The following is a 21459-nucleotide window of genomic DNA, read 5'->3' on the forward strand; positions in this document are numbered from 1 at the left end:
AAGAGCGAACTTCAATGTGAAGATTCCATTTGAAAAAGGTCGTGTTGTTCTTTTCCAATGCATGGCGACTGTCCCTTATCATCACACTGATAATACGCCTTCCAAGAAAATGAAATCTTCAAAGAAGTTTATGAACGCGCAAAACATCGGAAGCATCCATGATATTATCTGTGTTAATTTGTTTATACAGTCCTCGCATTTATTAGAGATGATCTTCTTATGTGGAGGTATGACCTTCTCGATGCCTCCAGTCCCGCTTTGTAGAGGTATGATCACTTGATCCCCCTCCAAGGTACTCCTCTGTTGTCAGCACTGTTCACTCGCTTTATCATGACTTGATACTACCTTCGTAGCGACTGATTAAGTCAACAGAAACTCCCAGTGAAATCTCAAACGTATCGCTAACGTGGTGACTTCATGTGAAGCAAAGTTGTCCCCGCTGCTGGCGGGAAACTAGGCTTCTTGTCAGACTGACGCCTTTAATTAGCCTTGGTGTGCCAGCAGTTCTTGCCGCCATCGCCTCGAGAAAATAATCTCTTCTCAAACTGATAATAATTAATCCGGCACTAACTCGTCTTTTAATCGTGTCGGATATGCCTTAAGAACGGAAGTCTGCAAACAGATGAAGGCAGGGGAAACAAGTACGGTTGGAGAATAATTAGTACTTTCAAAGACGGACAGAAATTTAAAAGCATTTTAATGTAGTTTACTCTAGCTTGCGTTTAAGAAAGACACGATGGTTGATGAACTCAAGTTTCGTCAACGAGATCTCGTGAGATTTGTCTCATGCCGCCGTTAACTGCATTCGAAAACTACTTATTGTTCCTTCCGCGGCAGAAATGTAGTGCAATTAAGTGACTAATAGTGGATTGCTTTGTCTAAGCTCTCCAGTAAAAGCAGCTTTTCCTACGTCTTATCTTGGCCAAGAAGTGTGCTTAGATTACAATCCACGACCAAAGGTCACATCCCATAAAGTCAAACCCGCCCGGCAATTTCCGCTAGATTTACAGTGATTCCTGGGACCATCGCCCATGTAGAAGATCACACGCACTTGAAAGAGGTAGTTCTGTAACTTTGATGCCAGATGGTTGAAGGACATGTCACAGTGCGGTAACTCGTCGTCACAGGATACTTTGCAGTAGAGAACAATGGTTTCCTGACGAGGCGTATGTTTTTAGTAGCATGCACATCTGTTTCTTGAGTGCGTTAGGGTGAATGTCGATTATGATGTCCATGGCTTCTTCTGTAATGTAGACATCTCTCAGTCATTCGTCATTCGTTACATACATATTTCAAGCACAGGTGTGTCGAACGCCGATTTATATACAAATGTGTACAGTTACTAGTTCATGGATATGGGTATATATCGTATGATTGTTCCAATCGTTAAAGAATTTGTTTATGTTAACATACCAGTTTCATATAGCCGTACAACTTTATCAATACCAACTTCTGGTTTATTGCATATATCAACGTTTCCATGCAGATTCTTACATCGTTATCAAACTGGAGTGTCAACAACTAGGTGAGTGAGTGAGTTGGGTTTAACGCCGCTTTTAACAGTATTCCAGTCATATCATGGAATGTCAGCTTAATGTGGGAGGAAAGCCCGAAGTGATGCAGGTCTCAGACGTTTACCACTTCGGTGAAACCCACGAGCACGGGTATGGTGATGACAAACCTAGAAACATAATCGGGGCGAACCCACAATCATAGGTTTCTGACGTGCCCAAGGGACGCAACTCTGCACAGCGAATCGCGGCGCCTTAGATGACTGGGCCACCCGTGCTCCCGACAACAACAAAGTGATGGGAGGTACATATGCATATGTTGTGATAAGCAGCAGATTTACAATGACAACAGCAGGTAATAGATAGCGGCTAGCATGCAGATGATTAAATGAAGGTAAATATACAGTAAGAATAACAAATAGAACACGGGTAATGAAGCCAGTAAGGATAAGGATTAAAAGGATTAAACAGTTGTGATCCTAATTAAAATAATCTATTGCTTGATTAGATCATCATAGGAAGACGATATGTGATACCCTTTATTTCTGTTGATCAAAGGTTTCTGGCGGAGGATGTCTGTAGCAGCAGTTGTTATCCATAAAGTTGTACATTTTCTTACTTACACATTAACTTATTGGATGCCAATCAAACAGGTTTCTATAACCGCAACCACAAGTAAATATCCGAATATATGTCTGGTCATACAACGTACATAAATTAGCATTTTTATTAGAGTCCGTTATTCATTGATGAATATCTGCAACAACCCTGTGTCTACTCATATTGTTTTCTATTTTATGAAATAAATTGTATAATAAATAGTGACATTTTTATAGAACCTCCCAGGCAAAAGAACGAATATACCCATGTTTGATGGTGGCTAAATATGAAAGAAAGAAGAAATTGGTTCGATGGCGATGTATTCATTTGGGTATCATGGTTGTCTTCTGGACCTCACCTTGCAGTGTTTTGGTGCATCTTTGCGGCGTAGTAACGTTTTGATCACGTTTGTAATATTTTGGACAATTTGCAAGTGTATGCTTTCTTTTGCCCGGCAGTATATATTTGTATGGTGGGCGAGGGGGGGTGGTAGTTCAAAATGTTGGGGGGCACGGGTGGCCCAGTCGTCTAAGGCGCTACGATTCGCTGTGCAGAATTGCGTCCCTTGGGCATGCACGAAACCTATGATTGTGGGTTCGAATCACGGTTCGCCCCGATTATGTTTCTAGGTTTGTCAGCACCATACCCGTGCTCGTGGGTTTCACCGAAGTGGTAAACGTCTTAGACCTGCATCACTTCGGACTTTCCTCCCACATTAAGCTGACACGCCGCGATATAACTGGAATACTGTTAAAAGCGGCGTTAAACCCAACTCACTCACTCACTCAAAATGTTGAGAGTGGGTTGTGAGTGGGGCTTAGGATGGTTCATTTCAGTCAGGAACAATGTACTCTCTGGTGTGAATGCTTTAACTACTGCTGCTGTGTCCTGGGCCATTATTCACCTCAGCGGGCACTCAGGTCCAACCTCCTGTTATTTCCGCTGTGAAAGCCTATTTAATTGTAGAATCAAAGCTCCACCCTTTCAAAGAAAATTTAAATCCAATTTCTTCATCTGTCTCAGCAAAAGGGTCTAAAATAGAACAGTAAAAGTGCGTTGTGATTTTGAAGTTGAGATGCTTCTAGCTAAAGTAACAAGGCTGAGACTAATTCCGCGAACAATAACGGCCAACGTCAATCCAGCCTGAAATCTCGCTTTGCGTCTTGAACTCTGTCTGCTATAGTGCCGTGAAAAAAAATATGGCGATCAACCTGAGGTCGCTCAGTTTGTTATTTCGAGTCCAGTGGTACTCGGTCGAATGTCATTATAAATTTTTGGACAAAAGAAACTATACACACGTTTGATGGTGGCTAAACATGAAACAAAGAAGAAATGGTTTTTAGATGGTTATGCATTTGATACGGGTATCATACTTGAATTTTGAGACTTACGTTGGCAGTGTTTCAGCCAAGTAACATTTTGATAACGTTTGTAACTTGGGGGTCAAATCCAATTTCCATGTGTATGCTTTCTTTTACGCTGCAGTTTTCATACACATTTTAAGGAAATGCATTAAAATAAGCCAGTGTGTTTGCCGACGGATAAATCCACCATTGTAACCAACCATACCTCTTGTCATACCACGTCGGAGTAAGAACGGACTATGAGAATCGGCTGGCCAGGCGTGGTGACTTCGTTTATTGTGCTACCAACTTGACGATATAATTGCTCATGCTTTCGGTCATTGGATTGCCTGGTCCAGATTCCATTATTTATAAAATCCTGCGATATTTCTGGAATGTTTCTGACTGCGGCATGAAACAACGCTCACTCACCCCAGTATAACCGATTCGGCAAGCACTAACTACTAGGGAAATATGTCCCTTAGTCCCAAAGGGGAAATAATCATGGATTTACTTTAGGCATCTGAACTCACTTGTAGTTTAAAACATTCTGGAATAAGTAGATTAATCCGTTCCTAATTCATATCTACATGCATCCTCACTTGTAGTTTAGAAATTCTGGACTAAGTAGATCAATCCGTTCCTAATTCATATCTACTTTTTGTCGTATCCAATATAAACACCGCATGTAATGCAATATCCCATTGTCACTATGTAGTCAATGAAAACCCGCCAGGATATGACTGGGAATGTGAGCATTACGCAGATTCTGTGTACTGTTGCATTACCCTTCATTAATCAATACAATTCTGATCGCATAATTAACAAACCAAATGTCACAGAAAGGCCACACAAACATGCCAATTAGTGTGTTTATTCAGTGTGTCAATCATTAACAGGTGCGTGTGATATACACATCCCCACGATGGTGTAAATAGCAGCACTTTGTCCACCCTCATTGGCAGCCGTGGTCAATGTATACCTTTTTATTACCCCAGCGTCGCCTGTGTGGGTCTTGTATTGATATACAACATTACCATCAGCTAACACCTGCTGAACTTGAGTGGTTTCTCAGGTACTCTGCAAGTCATTTCAGTCACGTTGGCACGCCACCACATGTTAATCATCTCACCTTGACACAATGGAAGCTTTCTGATTTTTTCCTTCTCAAATATTTTTTTATCGACTCTACATTTGAGCACTTTTCAATTCAAACTGCCCCACTTTTCGATTACATGTTCATTACACTGTATTTAGCAACACTGGGATCTCAACAACAAAGTTTAGGAATATTTTGCTGATTAAAACGGAATTCCAATTGTGGTGCATCGTTACGCTAACATCGGCTCACGAGAAGAAATCAATGACTACAATTGTAATTCTAGAGTGGCCGATTTCAAAATATCGATATGAAATCTAAATGGTTGTGTGTAAATTATACTCATTCTTCATAAACTACAAATAGATTATATTAACACATGCTTGTCCTCGAAAAACCTCGTGTTGTTCAACCACCTAGACACTGTATCGTAGGAATGGTCAGTCATTAACTGAGCTAAAGGTGATTTCAAGCAATGCATGACATAAGATTCATTACCATTGACGTTAAAGCATAGTCAATTGAGTACAAAAGGAAATGCATAACATAAGAATTATTACCATTGACGATTAAGCATAGTCCTTTGCGTACAGGAAGAAATGCATAACATAAGAATTATTACCATTGACGATTAAGCATAATCCATTGCGTACAAGAAGAAATTAATGCATATCATAGGAATCATTACCATTGACGATTAAGCATAGACCATTGAGTACAAGAAGAAATGCATAACATAAGAATTATTACCATTGACGATTAAGCATAGTCCATTGCGTACAAGAAGAAATGCATAACATAAGAATCATTACCATTGACGATTAAGCATAGTCCATTGAGTACAAGAAGAAATGCATAACATAAGAATTATTACCATTGACGATTAAGCATAGTCCATTGCGTACAAGAAGAAATGCATAACATAAGAATCATTACCATTGACGATTAAGCATAGACCATTGAGTACAAGAAGAAATGCATAACATAAGAATTATTACCATTGACGATTAAGCATAGTCCATTGCGTACAAGAAGAAATACATAACATAAGAATTATTACCATTGACGATTAAGCATAGTCCATTGCGTACAAGAAGAAATGCATAACATAAGAATTATTACCATTGACGATTAAGCATAGTCCATTGCGTACAAGAAGAAATGCATAACATAAGAATTATTACCATTGACGATTAAGCACAGTCCATTGAGTACAAGAACCTACATACTTGATACTCCTAGCGTGCTTCTCAAGTAATAGGTTCTTGTTTTTCTGAAGACATTAAGCCTTAAGTAATATATCATGGAGTTGATCCTTTGAAAGAACACATGTGAATAGTTTTTTGGGTATTATTTAATTTACAAGCAAATGACTCTCTGAATACTAGATGCACTTAATTCGTCGTTAGTGGTTCCCCGTTATCTAATAAGCAACGATATTAAGATACACGCACTAAGCGTTGAGATATACACACGAGAAGGCCGAATGGTACACAGCTGTGATGTTGGATCTTGTGTGCAACGCATTTATCGTGGGATTACGTGTGTTTTAAAGTACATTACCACCAGCCCGACACCCACTCATAACCAAAACTTGATTAGGGACCCTTTTATGTTAGAAACAGAGAAGAATCGCTCCAATAAATATATACGTCTTCACACACAAAAACGCAGAACCAGGAATAAATGTATTCAGCATGATGATATGTCTTCACTGCATAAAACCATGGGCTTTCCGCCCACATAATAGCGTCGCAATCTGTTTCCCAAACAACGTGTTTTGTGTGAAGGGCATTTGGTCTCACTGCGGCTTACAGTAGCAATTCCAGCGGTTTTGATTTTCTGAAATCGACGTCAACATTGAGCTATAATCTAGGCGTTGCAGCGAGCCTCACATCTTTCGAAAGAACATCAACGATTGTTACCACGAATTGATAAATCGCTGTCATTTGTCCGTGATCTTTTCTAACGTTTACGGCTATTTAATCTCAGACTGATTTAAAGTAGGAAAATAACTTAATTAGTCTAAGACGATTCAATCCATCATTACACTAAGACGATGATATGAAGTCTGGTCAGTTCGAGGTATTTTTACTGGAATAGTCGTAAAATCGTGATTCTCCTTTCAGAGACGTTTCATCTGAACTTCAGAACAATAAATTTACATTCAAAATCGTTGTAAAGAAATTGCTATTTTTCAACAATCGATAAAAACAATTACAAGAATAAACTTGCAGAAATCATTGTTTCTGTAGGGTCTGTCTACATGATATATATCTTGAAAATATCATTAATTCTACCAGTGATTTCATTTTCTCTCGTTAATTACTGTAGCATAAGACGGTTTTATGTGTTTTTCTTGTCGGTATCATGTGTGCTATGATTATAAGACTGAATCGTTACGTCGAATTGTATTTGTTTTACACAACGTAATGAAATTATGTCACATGCAAACTCGGTAACCAAGGATTCGCAATAATACAGACATGAATGAACACGTTTCTAGGTTCTGATGCAATAACAACTTGCACTGGTGTAATATGTAGGCCTTTCAGAATCGGCAATGTAAATGGTGCTTTCTGGTCATGGTAGTCAACTCTTTGAACAAGAAATCAATTCCCGAAGGAACATAGCCAATCAACAATTATTACTGGCAGATCTGAGTGGTGATTTCACATGGGATGTAGAAATACTACTTTCAGACAACTACTTTCAGCCAATTTACCTCCCATTAAGTGGTCTGCTGGGTTTTTTTTAACTTAACTGTATTGAGACACTCTGGTGCTGTACACTTGATACATAAAATTATATTAGATTATCGTTTTTGTAATAAGTTTTTGAATAATCATAAGGAGGTGTGATTATGGATAAATTTCTGTTTACGTGGACATTAACCTTATGTAATAGGCCTAAGCATTGCCAATTTAAATCTACCTTTTATGCCTTCCATGCTACAGCTAGTGGTAAGGATACCACGTTTATTGGAATAACGGATAATAGAAATCATATACCAGATATTTTGATTGATCACCAGCCGTCTAATTATAACTCTCTGATTGACCCAGTCATTAAATAGTATTATATAAGTCTGCTTCAATTCACATGTAGTTCTTGCTAGTATCTTGGACAGAAAATGTTGTGAAAATGTAAGATCACGAAGACTTACTTGATGAAATATGTCAGTAGCATAGAATGCAGCTTAATCTATTTTCGAGTGAGTCACCGAAAAGAGTATTCTTGCTGGAAGTTTCTCTGAGAGTTATGGTAGCGAAGAGTCTTATGAGGGATAGAGGGCTTTGTAATTACGATATCTCCACGGGCGCAGCATCCCTATCGCTAAATACGAGATAGAGACCTTAAGAGACAACATAACCAGAGACAGAACCTTTTAACCCATAGCTGTCATATTTACAGTAATATTATATATCGCGAGACAAGCCTATTTCCTTGTATCTGCACAGCGACATCTCTAACTGCTTCCCAACCTTAACTTATTGTATTGGTTTTTAGAGCCCAGTATGTCTAAGAAGTCACCATATTCCCGTGATTTGGCCCTTATAATCACAGAAACCCTTCCACAAATATCGCCATCCAATTAACCATAGAAGGACTTTATCCGCTGCATGAAAGGCATGGCGACAGATGCCTATTGGAGCTTCACCTTTGTCCTGACCATAACCTGTTCAGCTCTTACTGGCACGTCTTTGATCTTGGGTAGTAAAACTAATATTGGCTAAAGTCACTTTGGAAAGATTGAAGGACGATATCTGATGGAGATAATAAACGAGGCATTAATACCCCGACTTTGACTGGACAATTTGTGCTTCTATCAATGCATACAGCGACCCTCAATGGGATTCCACAATATTTCCTTATCACAGACTTTCAAGAAGAACACTAGGAGTCATATGCTTTGAAATTGGCTTAAACAACCACTGCCAAATATGTCGAACATGATTTATGGCGGTGATATCAGTGTGGGCGCACGGAGTGTATAGTTTTGATATTATGAACTTGTACCTATAAAATGACATGTGGAAAGCGCATTTTTGGGACAAATACAATGAGCAACAATTAACAAATGAAGAATATTATAATGTTAAGCACCATTTTAACAAGGCGTTCTCTGTCGACGACTTGACGCATTTGACGCATCTGGGACCAAAATCATGTCCTGTACTATAATCATGTCACGGGTTTGTCACGTTGAGCACTGAACTTTCCTCTGCATGTTTTTTTGTGACGGCTGCCTAAACTGCGACAGGATACGCATCGAGGACAATTTTTTATCACCACTATTTGACAGCGATTCATAAGCACGTGCTCATGACATAATCGGAATCGCACAATGGACTCTGCTTTAGATTTCATATCATAATGGAATTTGTTTTACACAAATTCTAATTATGATTATCAAACCTCACAAAATCTTATTGTTCAACACCAAAGTGTCTTCTTATTTTATACTTGATCATCATTTGTATGATGTAAGCAGAATATAGACCTTCAAAGTTGGTTGTGTTTTGCAAAAAAAACATTCCCAGTAAATCGTTCAAAATATATATGTGTGATCATTGAATAATGTTCAGTGAATATAAATCCGATAATTCTTCGCTCTTACGAATTTGTATATTTATTTTATGAAGCAAACAATCAATGACTGTTAAGTTTGAACAAATATATCTTTGCAACCTCGTGTTTCCTCGTTATCTATCGTTAAGCTTAAACTGATATGAAGTTATCGCTGTGGTAATACTAATATGAATACTCATTATGATGTATCATTAAACTTAAACTTGGTTAAAACAGGATATGCCTCGTTTTTAACGAACACCTGGTGTCATCACTTTGAGCTATCCATACGTACCATTGTGATCTCTTTTGTCGTTTACTCCTAGGGAATCTGTTGCAGCAGCTATTCATGAATTATTCTCTGACATTGCATGTTTATTCTCAGTGACATTTGTAAACTGTGCTTTGATCAATCTTAAAACAAATGTGTCCACTGTATCCTATAAAAACGGGCCAGTAAGTGACGAGAATATAACATGAAAATATTTCATTAAATAGCTCTCACTGAATATATGACTCCTAGACTTTATTAGACATACAAGAATTCCTTTACAAACGATAATTTCTTATATATCTTTACTAAACAAAATGTGCTCACTGTTATCAAGCTTCCTGGAGACAAATTGGTCCAGATTACATTTTTAACCCAATTATACTCCTCTCAGACATTGAATCAACATCAGTTGTCCCACCTACAAAGGGCACCAATTCAATGCTTGTTGCTTAAAGGGGAAGTGTACACGCAAAAATCACTTTCTTTCTTTTTCTAAACAAAACGCAATTTTAGAATTAGTTAGTATCTGTGTTTGAAAATATACTCATTTTTTTTCACAGTGAAAGTAGGAAGCTCACAATAGTGTGAAAGTGATATGCCGTTATGAGGCCTTCGTTTTACGAGCGAAATGGGCCTGAGTTATCCCCCTTAGATTATGACGTAATTGGTGCCAATTCAACTGGGTCCCTGTCTATTCTCAACGCAAAAGTTATCAAGGACCAGTTTGCGGTAAAACAACATGGTCTACGACACACTCCGGCGCAGTGGTGACTCAGCATAACACAATTCTGGCTGGCATCTGAGAGTGCTAGAATCACAAAACTGTACCACGTGAAGCGGCTCTAACAAAGCATGATGACGTCATAATGTTTATCAATTGGCACCAATGACGTCATATTGCAAGGGGCATAAGCCATGGTGTTTTTGTTATGGAAATAGAACACTTGGTAAATGTGAAAAATATAAATCGTTTTAGTGCAAAAAATATGTTAATTAAATATGATGTTTTTATATTTTTGTCTATGACACTTCTATGTTAATACTTTTAATGTGGAAAAAGTAAAAGAAAAAAAGGTTCATTTCCGTGTGAACTTGCCCTTTAAGGGTGGTTTGTGACAAATATCAATTTTTAGTCCAGCAATTTCCAGAAATGCTTTATGACTACCATTTAAACTATCACAGTCGATGGCTGTAAAATAGGAGGCAAACAACATTACAGATGCAATTATGACTGATATTAGATTTCTGGTCTGGATGGGGGTAAAGATGACAGTATCAAGATTGCTTGGTTTCGGTACACGAACGGATGATGGCTGTATTTGTCAGCGATTTTCACGTTAGCTCTTCATGGGATTGGTAATTAAGGTATAAATCTTTAACATTGACAAGGAAATTGTTTAACGTCTGTTAGGTGCTTTAGGTTGAACCCCCTGAGTTGCAGAATGAAGGATGCTGTTAATATGATACATCGTTGTCTGAGAACCAGGAAAGTCGTGATGTTCAGGCTGGCGTTATCTGTGCAGGGACGGGTTCCTTGACCATTGTCCATTCCTCTGATAACGACTAAGGTCCCCGGTGACTGAGAGTAGGGGATAAGGGTCCCTCGTTGACGAGATTGATTTATTCTCAATCACGTACTATCATTTGCAGCAAACTTAATGTTTACTTGTCTCTCATACACGAGATTGGTACTAGAGTGTTGCCTACCGGTAACAAGATGCTGACACGTTGCCTTAATCATTACGTTGAGTATGAGTTCGAATCCAATACGTCCTGTACTCGCTGGTCTGTATTATATGTTGTTATAAACTAAATATTAATTTCTGAAACCGTTTGTTCATGTTTATGAATTTCTAATATAAAACAAGGAATCGTGTTATAATCGGATGTCCTCGTTATGTAGATTATAAACGCGACGAGCGAACCCTTTAACCACTAGGCTACCCCCGCCTCACAATGGATGTAACGATGTAATGACGCTTTTACATCCAGTTTTCACTTCACAAATCCAGGTGCAATCCAGCAGCCTGTGCTCGTCCCGAGAGGCGACTTACCAGATCGGGTGGTCAGCTTGGTTGATAGAGTGTCATCACATCCCTACGGCGTTGACCCTTGTTTACAATATCAATCACTGATTTACACCCTGTCGTCATATAACAGGAATATTGCTGGCGTCAAATAACAAACCGACAGACAAACAGTGTTGACCCAGAAGTTCGCCAAACGGGTGGAATATCTCGTTCTTCCGGTTGAATCTCGAAATTAGATTTTACTTCTTTGGTCTACAGTAGATGTAGACGTAGATGTAGATGGTTATGTTTCTTTTGACGCCCAATTACACATCGTTCCGTCCAATAGCTTTATTCAGTCTGAGTCGTACCATCAGCAGCTCCTAGATGAAGCATGGTATAAATGTTAACGGGATGCTCCGCACATTATTCTTTTAATCTTTTGGCGAGCTTATGGGAGAATAAAGAGAAGGCTCGTTCTTATACCAACTGTCACTAATACCTGAAACCATGCAAGCGATACACTTAGTGCAAGCATTCACACTACATCAACCAAGTCCCATGATATATGCAGCTGGGTCAGATGTATCCTTTCTGTCACCTTGCCCCGAAGTACATCGTGGTCACGCTGCCCTAAACATTACAGCCAGACGTCCACTGTAGCAGAATCGGGATAGGATTTAATCACGGCAGCACTGACACTGTACGACTGCAAATCTCAGGGATCAGCTATATATGTAGTGATATTAACAGTGTACAACTGTACAATGTACAAGTCCCAGAGGACGTCTCTATATAGAGAGAGGTATTGACATTATAGCAATATAGACTCGATGCATACCCAAAAACAACAGCGCACAATGGATGCGTCCGTTTGACGTCTTTCATCTATTCTGTGACATTTGTGATAGTTGAATGGCGTTATGACATAATAGCGTCAAGGCGTTATACAAATGTCAGAGGAATTATATGAATCTTCATATTTTGTAACGAAATTAATTTACATCAGGTTTACAAGTACATATATCTGAGCTCAATCGAATGTTCTTATCGCGTCACGTTGACATAAACTGTTTCGCTCAGAAATATGAATATTCATTCAGGATTTGACCTTAGAATGATTTGATGCATGTTGATCGCGATAAGCTTACAGTCAATACAACCGCTACTATCCCTGTCGATGACGGAAACTGTGTCAGTTTATTCCTGCTATGGAGATCCGATGTCTGACAGTGTCATCGACACACACCGACGACGCATCCATCACCTCATGTTTGTACACTGCGATCGCTTGATCTGTTGTAACACTATACATCACAGGAACATAGGCTCGTGGCGAAGCCGTGCTGGAAGCGTTCTGTGTAGTCTCTTGTACTGGGATGGTTGTTAGTTGCTAATCTATAAAAGCAGACCTCGGTGAGCTTGCTTCTGGACGTTTTTCTCTTAAAGGAATGATGTGTGGATGACGCAATAATGATTTATTTAGTGAACTTCTGGTATGCTCGCATACGAATTTATATTTTTGTCAACTTTGTCACTGGTAATATTCGATTTAATATTATTGAAACGGACACGCTAGCCACAAAAACAAAAATCTGAATGATCGCTTTTGTCATTATTTACTAACAGATAATTATATCTTCATCGGAAATTGTTTGAAAGAAGTGCGTGGCCACAGGCTATTTTAGAATACAATTTGAATTAGGTGTCCTCAGGGACCTCTCAAGCTGTCAAAGTCACATTCCAGATTGTTTCCATGTAGCGACTAATTGGTACGGATTTTTATTCAATATTAAGTACTGTTGTCCATCAATGACTTGAACATAAAGCGATTTAGCTTTGTTAATGTTTTTGTAAATGCGGGTTAATTACGCCCTGTTTCCCTGTAATTTAATGCGATAGAAATACACACAAATGCATCGAGTACAGGTACACACTACATTGACCCCTATGAGAACGGATCCTACAGTACATTACACATGTGATCGAGCTGAAGTCCAGAGATCAAGCTCCAAACTAGAGTTGACTGTTCCCATGTGTATGCATTATTTAGTACGGATTCAAGACCTCGCTGTCAGAATTTACTTCGTTGATCCCCTCTTCCGGATAATCCAAACAGTATAGTAGTTGATAATCAGGCAAACATACAGTAACATCCGCCTTGAACCCGGATTTCCTTTGCAACAATACCAAAGTAATTAATAGAGCGGGACAAAGAGCATCTCCCTTGGGTACTCCAAACACCCAATGACCATGCTGTATTATGTTGCTTACGATTGTCAGCGTATGTTCCAAACTCCTATGGGATTTTCGACAAACATGGCTTAATGAACAACCTACGCCATGATCGTAGCTGTGTCATAGGCAATGCCTTCTTGATGGAACCAGTTTCGGCTCAGTAGGTATCCTAGTATGGCCTGCATTGAGGCGGCTAACGAGCAATTCTCTGGCGCCCTTATGAGGCCTCTAATTAAACATCTCTTGACTCCTCCAAATGACAGTCGGCGGTCCTCTAACACAGCTGAGGTTAGGCTTGGGCGAAGCTGATGACAAGGTACCCAACTCTTGAAAGCAGACTCGATTTGATTTCATAACCACTCCTCTGTCAGTCAGAAACTCTGATTTAGTAAATGGGTTTTGAATCTACTTTTGTAAAACGGCTACTTCTCAATTTCAAAAAAGCAATGTAACGCTTGAGGGAAAAGCTTTGAGACAGTTATTGCCAATCTCGGAGTGTCGATATCAGTACATAGTGGTTAATTCTTTTGTAATTAGCATGTACTTGTCCAGAAAGAAGAAATACCCAACCCCAGTCCATCAATATGTTTAACAAATGGGATGTTCTTGTCACTCTAACTGGTGCGCTCTTTCACTCACTTGTCTGTTGACCTCTTGATAATACAATACGATTTGATGTGTGCGCTGAAGTGACGTAGCCGTCCCATTCTGCGCACGTTATTTATCTCATACTCTTTGCATTTACGCAAACCGGGATGGCCTTTGTGTATGAAGTCCTTGGTACAACATTAAACACTTTTCACGACAATGCAAATGTGTATGGCTCAACACAGTGATAAGTAGCAGGTGAATAGTATTAAACCGTTTCGATTGAAGATGATTAGTTTTGTGGAACATTCGTTCGAGAATGAGGCTCGATCGTTACATTGGGTGAGTGAGTGAGTGAGTGAGTGAGTGAGTGAGTGAGTGAGTGAGTGAGTTTGATACGGGAGGAAGCCAAAGGTTAATCAGATCTTAGACGGATCAGGTGGCAAACCAAGCATCATAATCAGGGCAAAATCCGGGTTTCAAACCCATCAGTTTTGGATCCTGGCGCTGGACGATCGAACCGATCGGATCCTGGACTGTCTAAGGGACGTAACACTGCACAGCAAATTAAGGCTCCATGGACGACTATGCCTCTCGTTCCCCGCAGATAGTTTGAACCAAATACATAAGCATTTAATGTTCTGATGTAAAAAATGAATAAGTATAGAAGACATCACTCGAGTATCACAACCTTTTTATAAAAATCTAAGTTTATAATGTGTGGAAATCTCTACCTCTAAAATGAAGTGAATTGACCATGCTGTAGTGTTAGACACATAAACCAGAAGTTCTCAGATGAGAAACAAATTCTACTCAGTGATCTATCACGGGCTGGTTATCTCACCAGTTCAATCCAACTTGATTTAATCACCTCCGTTTTTAATGCGGTTTCAGTAAGTTATCCAACACCTTGGGATAACATGGTTTGTGTTCTCGGGCAGGCAGTTTCCCCATCCAATCTGGACGGTTGGCCCATGATCCGATTGCCTCCAATGCTTCACTCTCCATTCTCCTTATACAGAGTAACTTTATCGCCTAGGTGTGAGTTAAGAGGGTTTTTCACACGTTGTGTGTTTACTGGACTGCGTCAAACGCCTATTGAGTCAACGTTGAACGTTCCATTGCGAAGCCGTGTTGACTCAGAGTGTTCGTTTACTACTCAATTATAGTTAGAAATTAATTACTCAAATGCTTTCAAGGATGAGATTTTTAAGTCTTTTTTGCCATCGACACGACAGCTTTGTTGAGCGTAACACGTGTTCTGTCTCGGCCTTGATTCATTGTTCGTGCTTACAAGACAAGTCACCGCAGGGAACATGTCGAAAATGCCCAATTACAAAGTCCACGGCCTGTAATTGGTTCCTTCGTGTTAGTATATAGCCACAAGGAACAAGGTCAGTTTTGATCAAATAGCTAACTGCCTACACACGGGTTAATTGTCGTAACAATTCCTGGAACAGCGGGATGTGGACTTGCACATCCTTCGAAAGTAACATTTAATCACAGTCTAGATTAAACTCACAACTCTGAACCCTGATCATTGAACGTTTGTCCGTGGTTTCTTGGCCTGTGCACTGCTATTTCATCCAAATGACGACAGCCCCTAGAGCATCTTTCAATCAGTGGAAGACGGAGCAAAACACGGGTACAGATAAACAAAGTCTGTCTGACTGAGATAACTGAAACTTCATCCCTGTTGATCCACACGTCATTTTCTACCTCGAGCTATGGGGAACATATTCCGTCTCATATCCAAGGCTTCTTTATGATGGAGGCTACTGAGGAAAATTGGAACAGGCTAGATTAGAAGTTACACGTTTCGTGTTGACCTTGTTCACCTTGTTCAACTTCCATGGTAGCAGCTAGCGTGCAGTGGTCACAGTGTTTCAGTTAAGAACATATGACCAACTGTCGGGTCGTGAACAAGAATCGCCTGTACCCCAGGCGCGAGGTGATTCTCATTTCCGACCCTACATTGTGAGTATGTTCTCAAACTCAAAACAAATCCCTCCTTTCTAAACCTTAAAATACCTCCCCGCGTGAAATATTTTTGTGTGTGGAAAGTATTTTTCTTCTTTATTTATACTGTGTTCCACGATAAATGACTTAATGGTCATGATGCGCCAATCTCCGTCGCCTACAGTAGTGAGAACTAATGGATCGTTTGAACAAAAGAATGACGACAAACATGATCGACCATTTGCTATAAGGGGGGAAAAGGGGCTTGGGATTTTAATAACCCAAAAATTGTTGCAGGATTTTTATAATTTAATTTTAATTATTAGACTTATACTTTTAATTAAAAAATATCTTTAGCTTATCAAATATGCGCCAATCGCATGATGCGCCAATCTCCGTCGCCTACAGTAGTGAGAAATAATGGATCGTTTGAACAAAAGAATGACGACAAACATGATCGACCATTGGCTGTAAGGGGGGAAAAGGGGCTTGGGATTTTAATAACCAAAACATTGTTGCAGGATTTTTATAATTTAATTTTAATTATTAGACTTATACTTTTAATTAAAAAATATCTTTAGCTTATCAAATATCATGTCTCCATACAAACTGCCCGGGAGTCGTACCTGAGTATCAAATGGTCGGTTCCTAAGTCTGTCAAAATGCCGCTTGTTTGGCAGTGAAGGATATTTAGTGATGTATGGTCTGATTAAGCAAGGCGGCCATGGCAGTTTTTGTTTGTTTTTGTTTTGTATGTTGTTTAACGCCGCACGCAGCAATATTCCAGATATATGGCGGAGTAAGGAAGAGTTATACCAGTGTGAAATGGTGTGAGTGTGTTCAGCCTAATGTGGGAAGAGGAGTGATAGATTAACCTTAATAATCGAATAATCTGGATCAGAATATCCAGTGATTGATATTCGGAGCAGCGTCGGGTCGTCGGGCTTTCGAGGAAGCGCAACTAAGCAAGTCCCCGAGCTTGTCCACCCGATCCGCCTCGCAAGACTCGCATAGAGATCCATTCTGACCGAAATCTCCGCGGGGCCTTTGACTTTTGTGAAACCCAAAACTCAAGGATCGTTATGGAATTTGGGATCCAAACCAGTGACCAGCGGATCACGTCAGGGCTAAGGGACGCAACCCATCTCAATAAATTGTAGCTACTAGACCTTAGCCACCCGTATAACTATATCAGTCAGTTCAAATTGGCATTCTAGACACAGATATACACAAGAGGTACACATATTGTATATACAAGTCTCACCTCGCCTCTAATAGTTTGGAAAAAGCTTTTCATTACATAGTTTAAGGTCATAATAAAGGCTGGTTTTACAAGGAGATGAGGTCAGGGAGGACGATACCTACCAGGCGCCCGATGCACCTGATTGACACTGCCAGCGTGGTGCTTCCGGTGTTGGACTTCTTTACGGTAATTCACCAGCCTGGAATCAACTTATTAATTCCGGCGATGTCGGTGCAGAACGATAGGAGCTAAAATCGGTATTCGTGCCGCATAACGTGTTCCAAGAAACGATGTTACCTCATTATAATCCACATTAACCGCTGGTGATAAACCTTGTCGTCTCCTCGTGTCCAAGACGTTTCCACTTATATTTGTGTGTGTGAACAATGCATCATCAAAACGCTCGCCTGCCCTGATACTATACAATACGGAATCGCCCTTCCTTGCCAGCAAGAAAACGAACTTCACAAATGACGTTGCGTTCGTATTAGTGGTTTGTATGCGCAACTTATAACGAGGAAGAGTTGTGTTATTTTAGCACGTGATGTGAGGTTTATGGCGACAACAGAAGATAATCAATCAGAGCGTTATTGTCCTCTTTGCAACAGTTTTGCATATGTCCTGAGACAGCAAGGCTGTGATGGTTTATTCACAGTGTTTATCAATAGGGATGCTTATGTAAAGATGGTATTTAAAACGTTATCGGTGTATTGATATCGGAAGCAATCACTTTGATTTGACTATAGAACGAGCATAGATACTAGCGCCGTACACAGAAATACATTTTGAACGTTCACATAAAATAAATATACATATGATACAATATACGCGGTGACTTCTTTGATCTTAATGGTGCATGCCGTCAAAATGTATCTTGTTTTAAAGGATCAATACCGATTTGTTGTGAATACTGGTATGTGATGATGATGATGATGCTATCTTGATTTCAAGGATCATCGTCGATTTGTTGTATATAAAGCAACAATGTATATGATGACGGTGATAATAATAATAATGATAATAGTAGGAAAAATGTAGAGGGGTTATGAGGGAATAAGGGCCCTGAGCTGATGTCAAGCCTGATTGTGACAGGATCACTCGAATCCTCTATGCTGCATTAATTTATTTTAATATCTATAATAAATAAAAAAAACTTTTTTTGCTTTTTTACAGGCTACTCAGAAGAACAGACACAGTCCGAGGGTCAGGATGAACCTGCATCCAGGGAGAAGCGAGGCCTCAACATGCTCCGTCTTGGGCGTGGACTACAGATGCTGCGTCTGGGGAAACGCGGGGGGTTGAACATGCTACGTCTCGGCAGATCTTCACCCAGCTCTGAAGAGCTATCGGACTATTTATATGACATATTGCAAAATGAATATTTGGTTAACCCTGAAGTATTAAACGGAGAAGATGATATCATGTACCCCGACTCAAGTCGCTACAGGCGATCCGCTGAAGGTGACCGTGCCGTTGCTCTACCTAGGATAGGGAAAGATGAGGAGGAAGAATACGCAGATGAGTATGAGAAGAGAGCTTTGTCTATGCTGCGTCTTGGCCGCTCTGGGGAAGGAATGGAAGATGAAGTAGTGGGCCTGGAACCAGAAGACGAAGAGGAGAAGAGGGCTCTTGGCATGCTTCGGCTCGGAAAACGACCAATGAACATGCTTCGTCTTGGAAAACGACCAATGAACATGCTCCGTTTGGGAAAGCGACCAATGAACATGCTCCGTCTTGGAAAGCGTCCAATGAACATGCTCCGTTTGGGAAAGCGACCAATGAACATGCTTCGTCTTGGAAAGCGTCCAATGAACATGCTCCGTTTGGGAAAGCGACCAATGAACATGCTTCGTCTTGGAAAACGACCAATGAACATGCTCCGTTTGGGAAAGCGTGAAGATGAAACAGAGGGGGAAGAAAAGAGAGCCCTTGGTATGCTCCGCCTCGGTAAACGGTCGGACGAGAAAGTTGATGGAGACGCTGGTGTTTCTACGCAACAGTGATGCTCTAAGCAATAATCGGGAACTTTCGGTAGTTTCCGTCCCTCCCTACAAACCCATCAAAACCGCTTCATGGAATCAAACAATCAGCTAACATCATGTGAATACCGAAATCGTGGTCATATGTGTTTCAAATACAAAGAACTTACTGAAAACAATATCCATATAAACTTAAGTTGACTCAGGACTATTAATATAGTTCCAGGCTTTTGTACTCCTGTTCAAATACCGTGAGGTCACACGAGAGTTGACACGGATTCTTTCACATTGAAACGATGTGACGGTGGACAAAATAAAAAATATGCTTCAGATGATCGCTGTGGTAATCTTGATTTCAACACTACTGTCAATATCACAAATGAAAAATATCTATAATGTACAGTATCAAATACAGATGTATTATTTCGTGTTATATCATATTCGTTTTTACCAAACAGGGGCTGAAAGAGAAATAAAATATGTTGTTTATATGTTTATTTTTGGATTTATTACAATCGGCTTTAACATTGCGCAACGTTATTATAATGTAGCACTAAGGACCATTCTACTTTGACATTTTAGAATTCTGCATTCTGACTGGTCTGTCAGCGGTATGGAATTGAGATATAAACCTAGTGTTTTCAATGTAGACGTTTCGAACGTATATTCGATACCTGTAGGTTTCATTCTTGACAGAACTCGACAGCGTGAGATTTCGATTTTGAACACTTTTACTTTGACTGAAAACACATAAAACCATTTCCATGACACAATGGCAAAGCAAACGCGGATGGCGGTTTAGTGATCTTGCATCGGTTGAGTTAAATATGTTTTAGTTCTCAGTGAAGAAAGGTTTTAATCTGCATACATGTTTGCTTGATGTAACCAGATCATACTTTTCACCAAAATATTTGAACCACTTCAATGAGAAACAACAACATCGCGAAGGCAGAGATCCTGTAGGCATTTTCAAACTGACATGTCCAGAGAAAATAAAGCGACCTTTATGTCCTTCTGAAGTACACACCACTATAACGACGTCCTAAAGTTCTACAGATGGGAAGTCTAAGTAGACATGACATCATGGAATCCGACAGAGTAGCGCCAAAAGTCAGGTCATTGAGGATGCTAAATTTTACAATACACTCTCTAAGTATTGTTTCGTCAAGTTTTCTGCCTAAAACTATTGCCATCTTGTCGTGAATAATGTAGAAATCGTAACACGTTATACAGCAACATTAACGAAGTCAGATCAGTATTTGATATGGTCGAAAAAGCAGTGCTTCTGATTAAAAACTATTCTAAATGTGATCATCAGCAAAATCATGGTCTCGAGTAGATTGGGTACCTCAAGATCAGAATGCAGGATTCTAAAATATCACGGTAGTACCTACGTTAGGTTTATCTCCTTATTCAGACTTGAAAATAAAAAAAAGAAAGTTAATTACTAAATGAGTGGGAAAGTGATTGAATAATGTTTATGCCAGAGTCAGCAACATGACATCTTATCAAATATCGCAACGATCCACGAAAGGACGCACATTCAACAATATGACACACTGTATCCACATGTTTTTCGGTTTACGACAAGCATGTCTACTCTCGAAAACTGAATAAAAGCGACAAAACCATTTCCAAATTCAAGAATGAATTCCCTATTTTGACTTGTACCATACGTTCCCGTGTGTTTCAGGTGAACAATTGACTTGCATGTGCATGTGTTTGTGTCGGGTGCCACCGGTGGGACATATACGCTCACCTTTTCGCGAACACATGGTATCATTAATATTTGATAATGCTTTATAAACAAATGCTCATGATGTAGTCGGAATCGTACAATCGACTCTTTTGCAGAGATTTCTTGTGATTATGGAAAGGGTTTTGTCGCTTTTATGTACGAATCACTATCAAATGGTGATGATGTCGTGTGGTTGCGACAAAGTGAGCGTGTTCCTGCCCCATCGGTGGTAAATACATTGTCCGACAACTCGACATTATTTCGAAGGTTCATTAGACTTCGAGTTAATAATTCTTCAGTGTACTT

The 21459-nt window shown here is 39.7% G+C and overlaps 1 protein-coding gene across 1 annotated transcript in view; it reads left to right on the forward strand.

Moving 5' to 3' along the window:
• Window positions 1–19912, forward strand: part of LOC139462381 (myomodulin neuropeptides 1-like) — a 50348-nt gene extending 30436 nt beyond the window's left edge. The window contains exon 2 of the mRNA XM_071244059.1: window positions 18610–19912. Within this exon, the coding sequence (XP_071100160.1) occupies window positions 18610–19439 (830 nt within the window). The 3' untranslated portion in view covers window positions 19440–19912. The remainder of the gene's footprint in view (window positions 1–18609) is intronic.
• The last annotated feature ends 1547 nt before the right edge of the window (window positions 19913–21459 follow it).

This window comes from Haliotis cracherodii, unplaced genomic scaffold, assembly GCF_022045235.1.
Source record: "Haliotis cracherodii isolate W230 unplaced genomic scaffold, xgHalCrac1.p SCAF_15, whole genome shotgun sequence".
NCBI lineage: Eukaryota > Metazoa > Mollusca > Gastropoda > Lepetellida > Haliotidae > Haliotis > Haliotis cracherodii.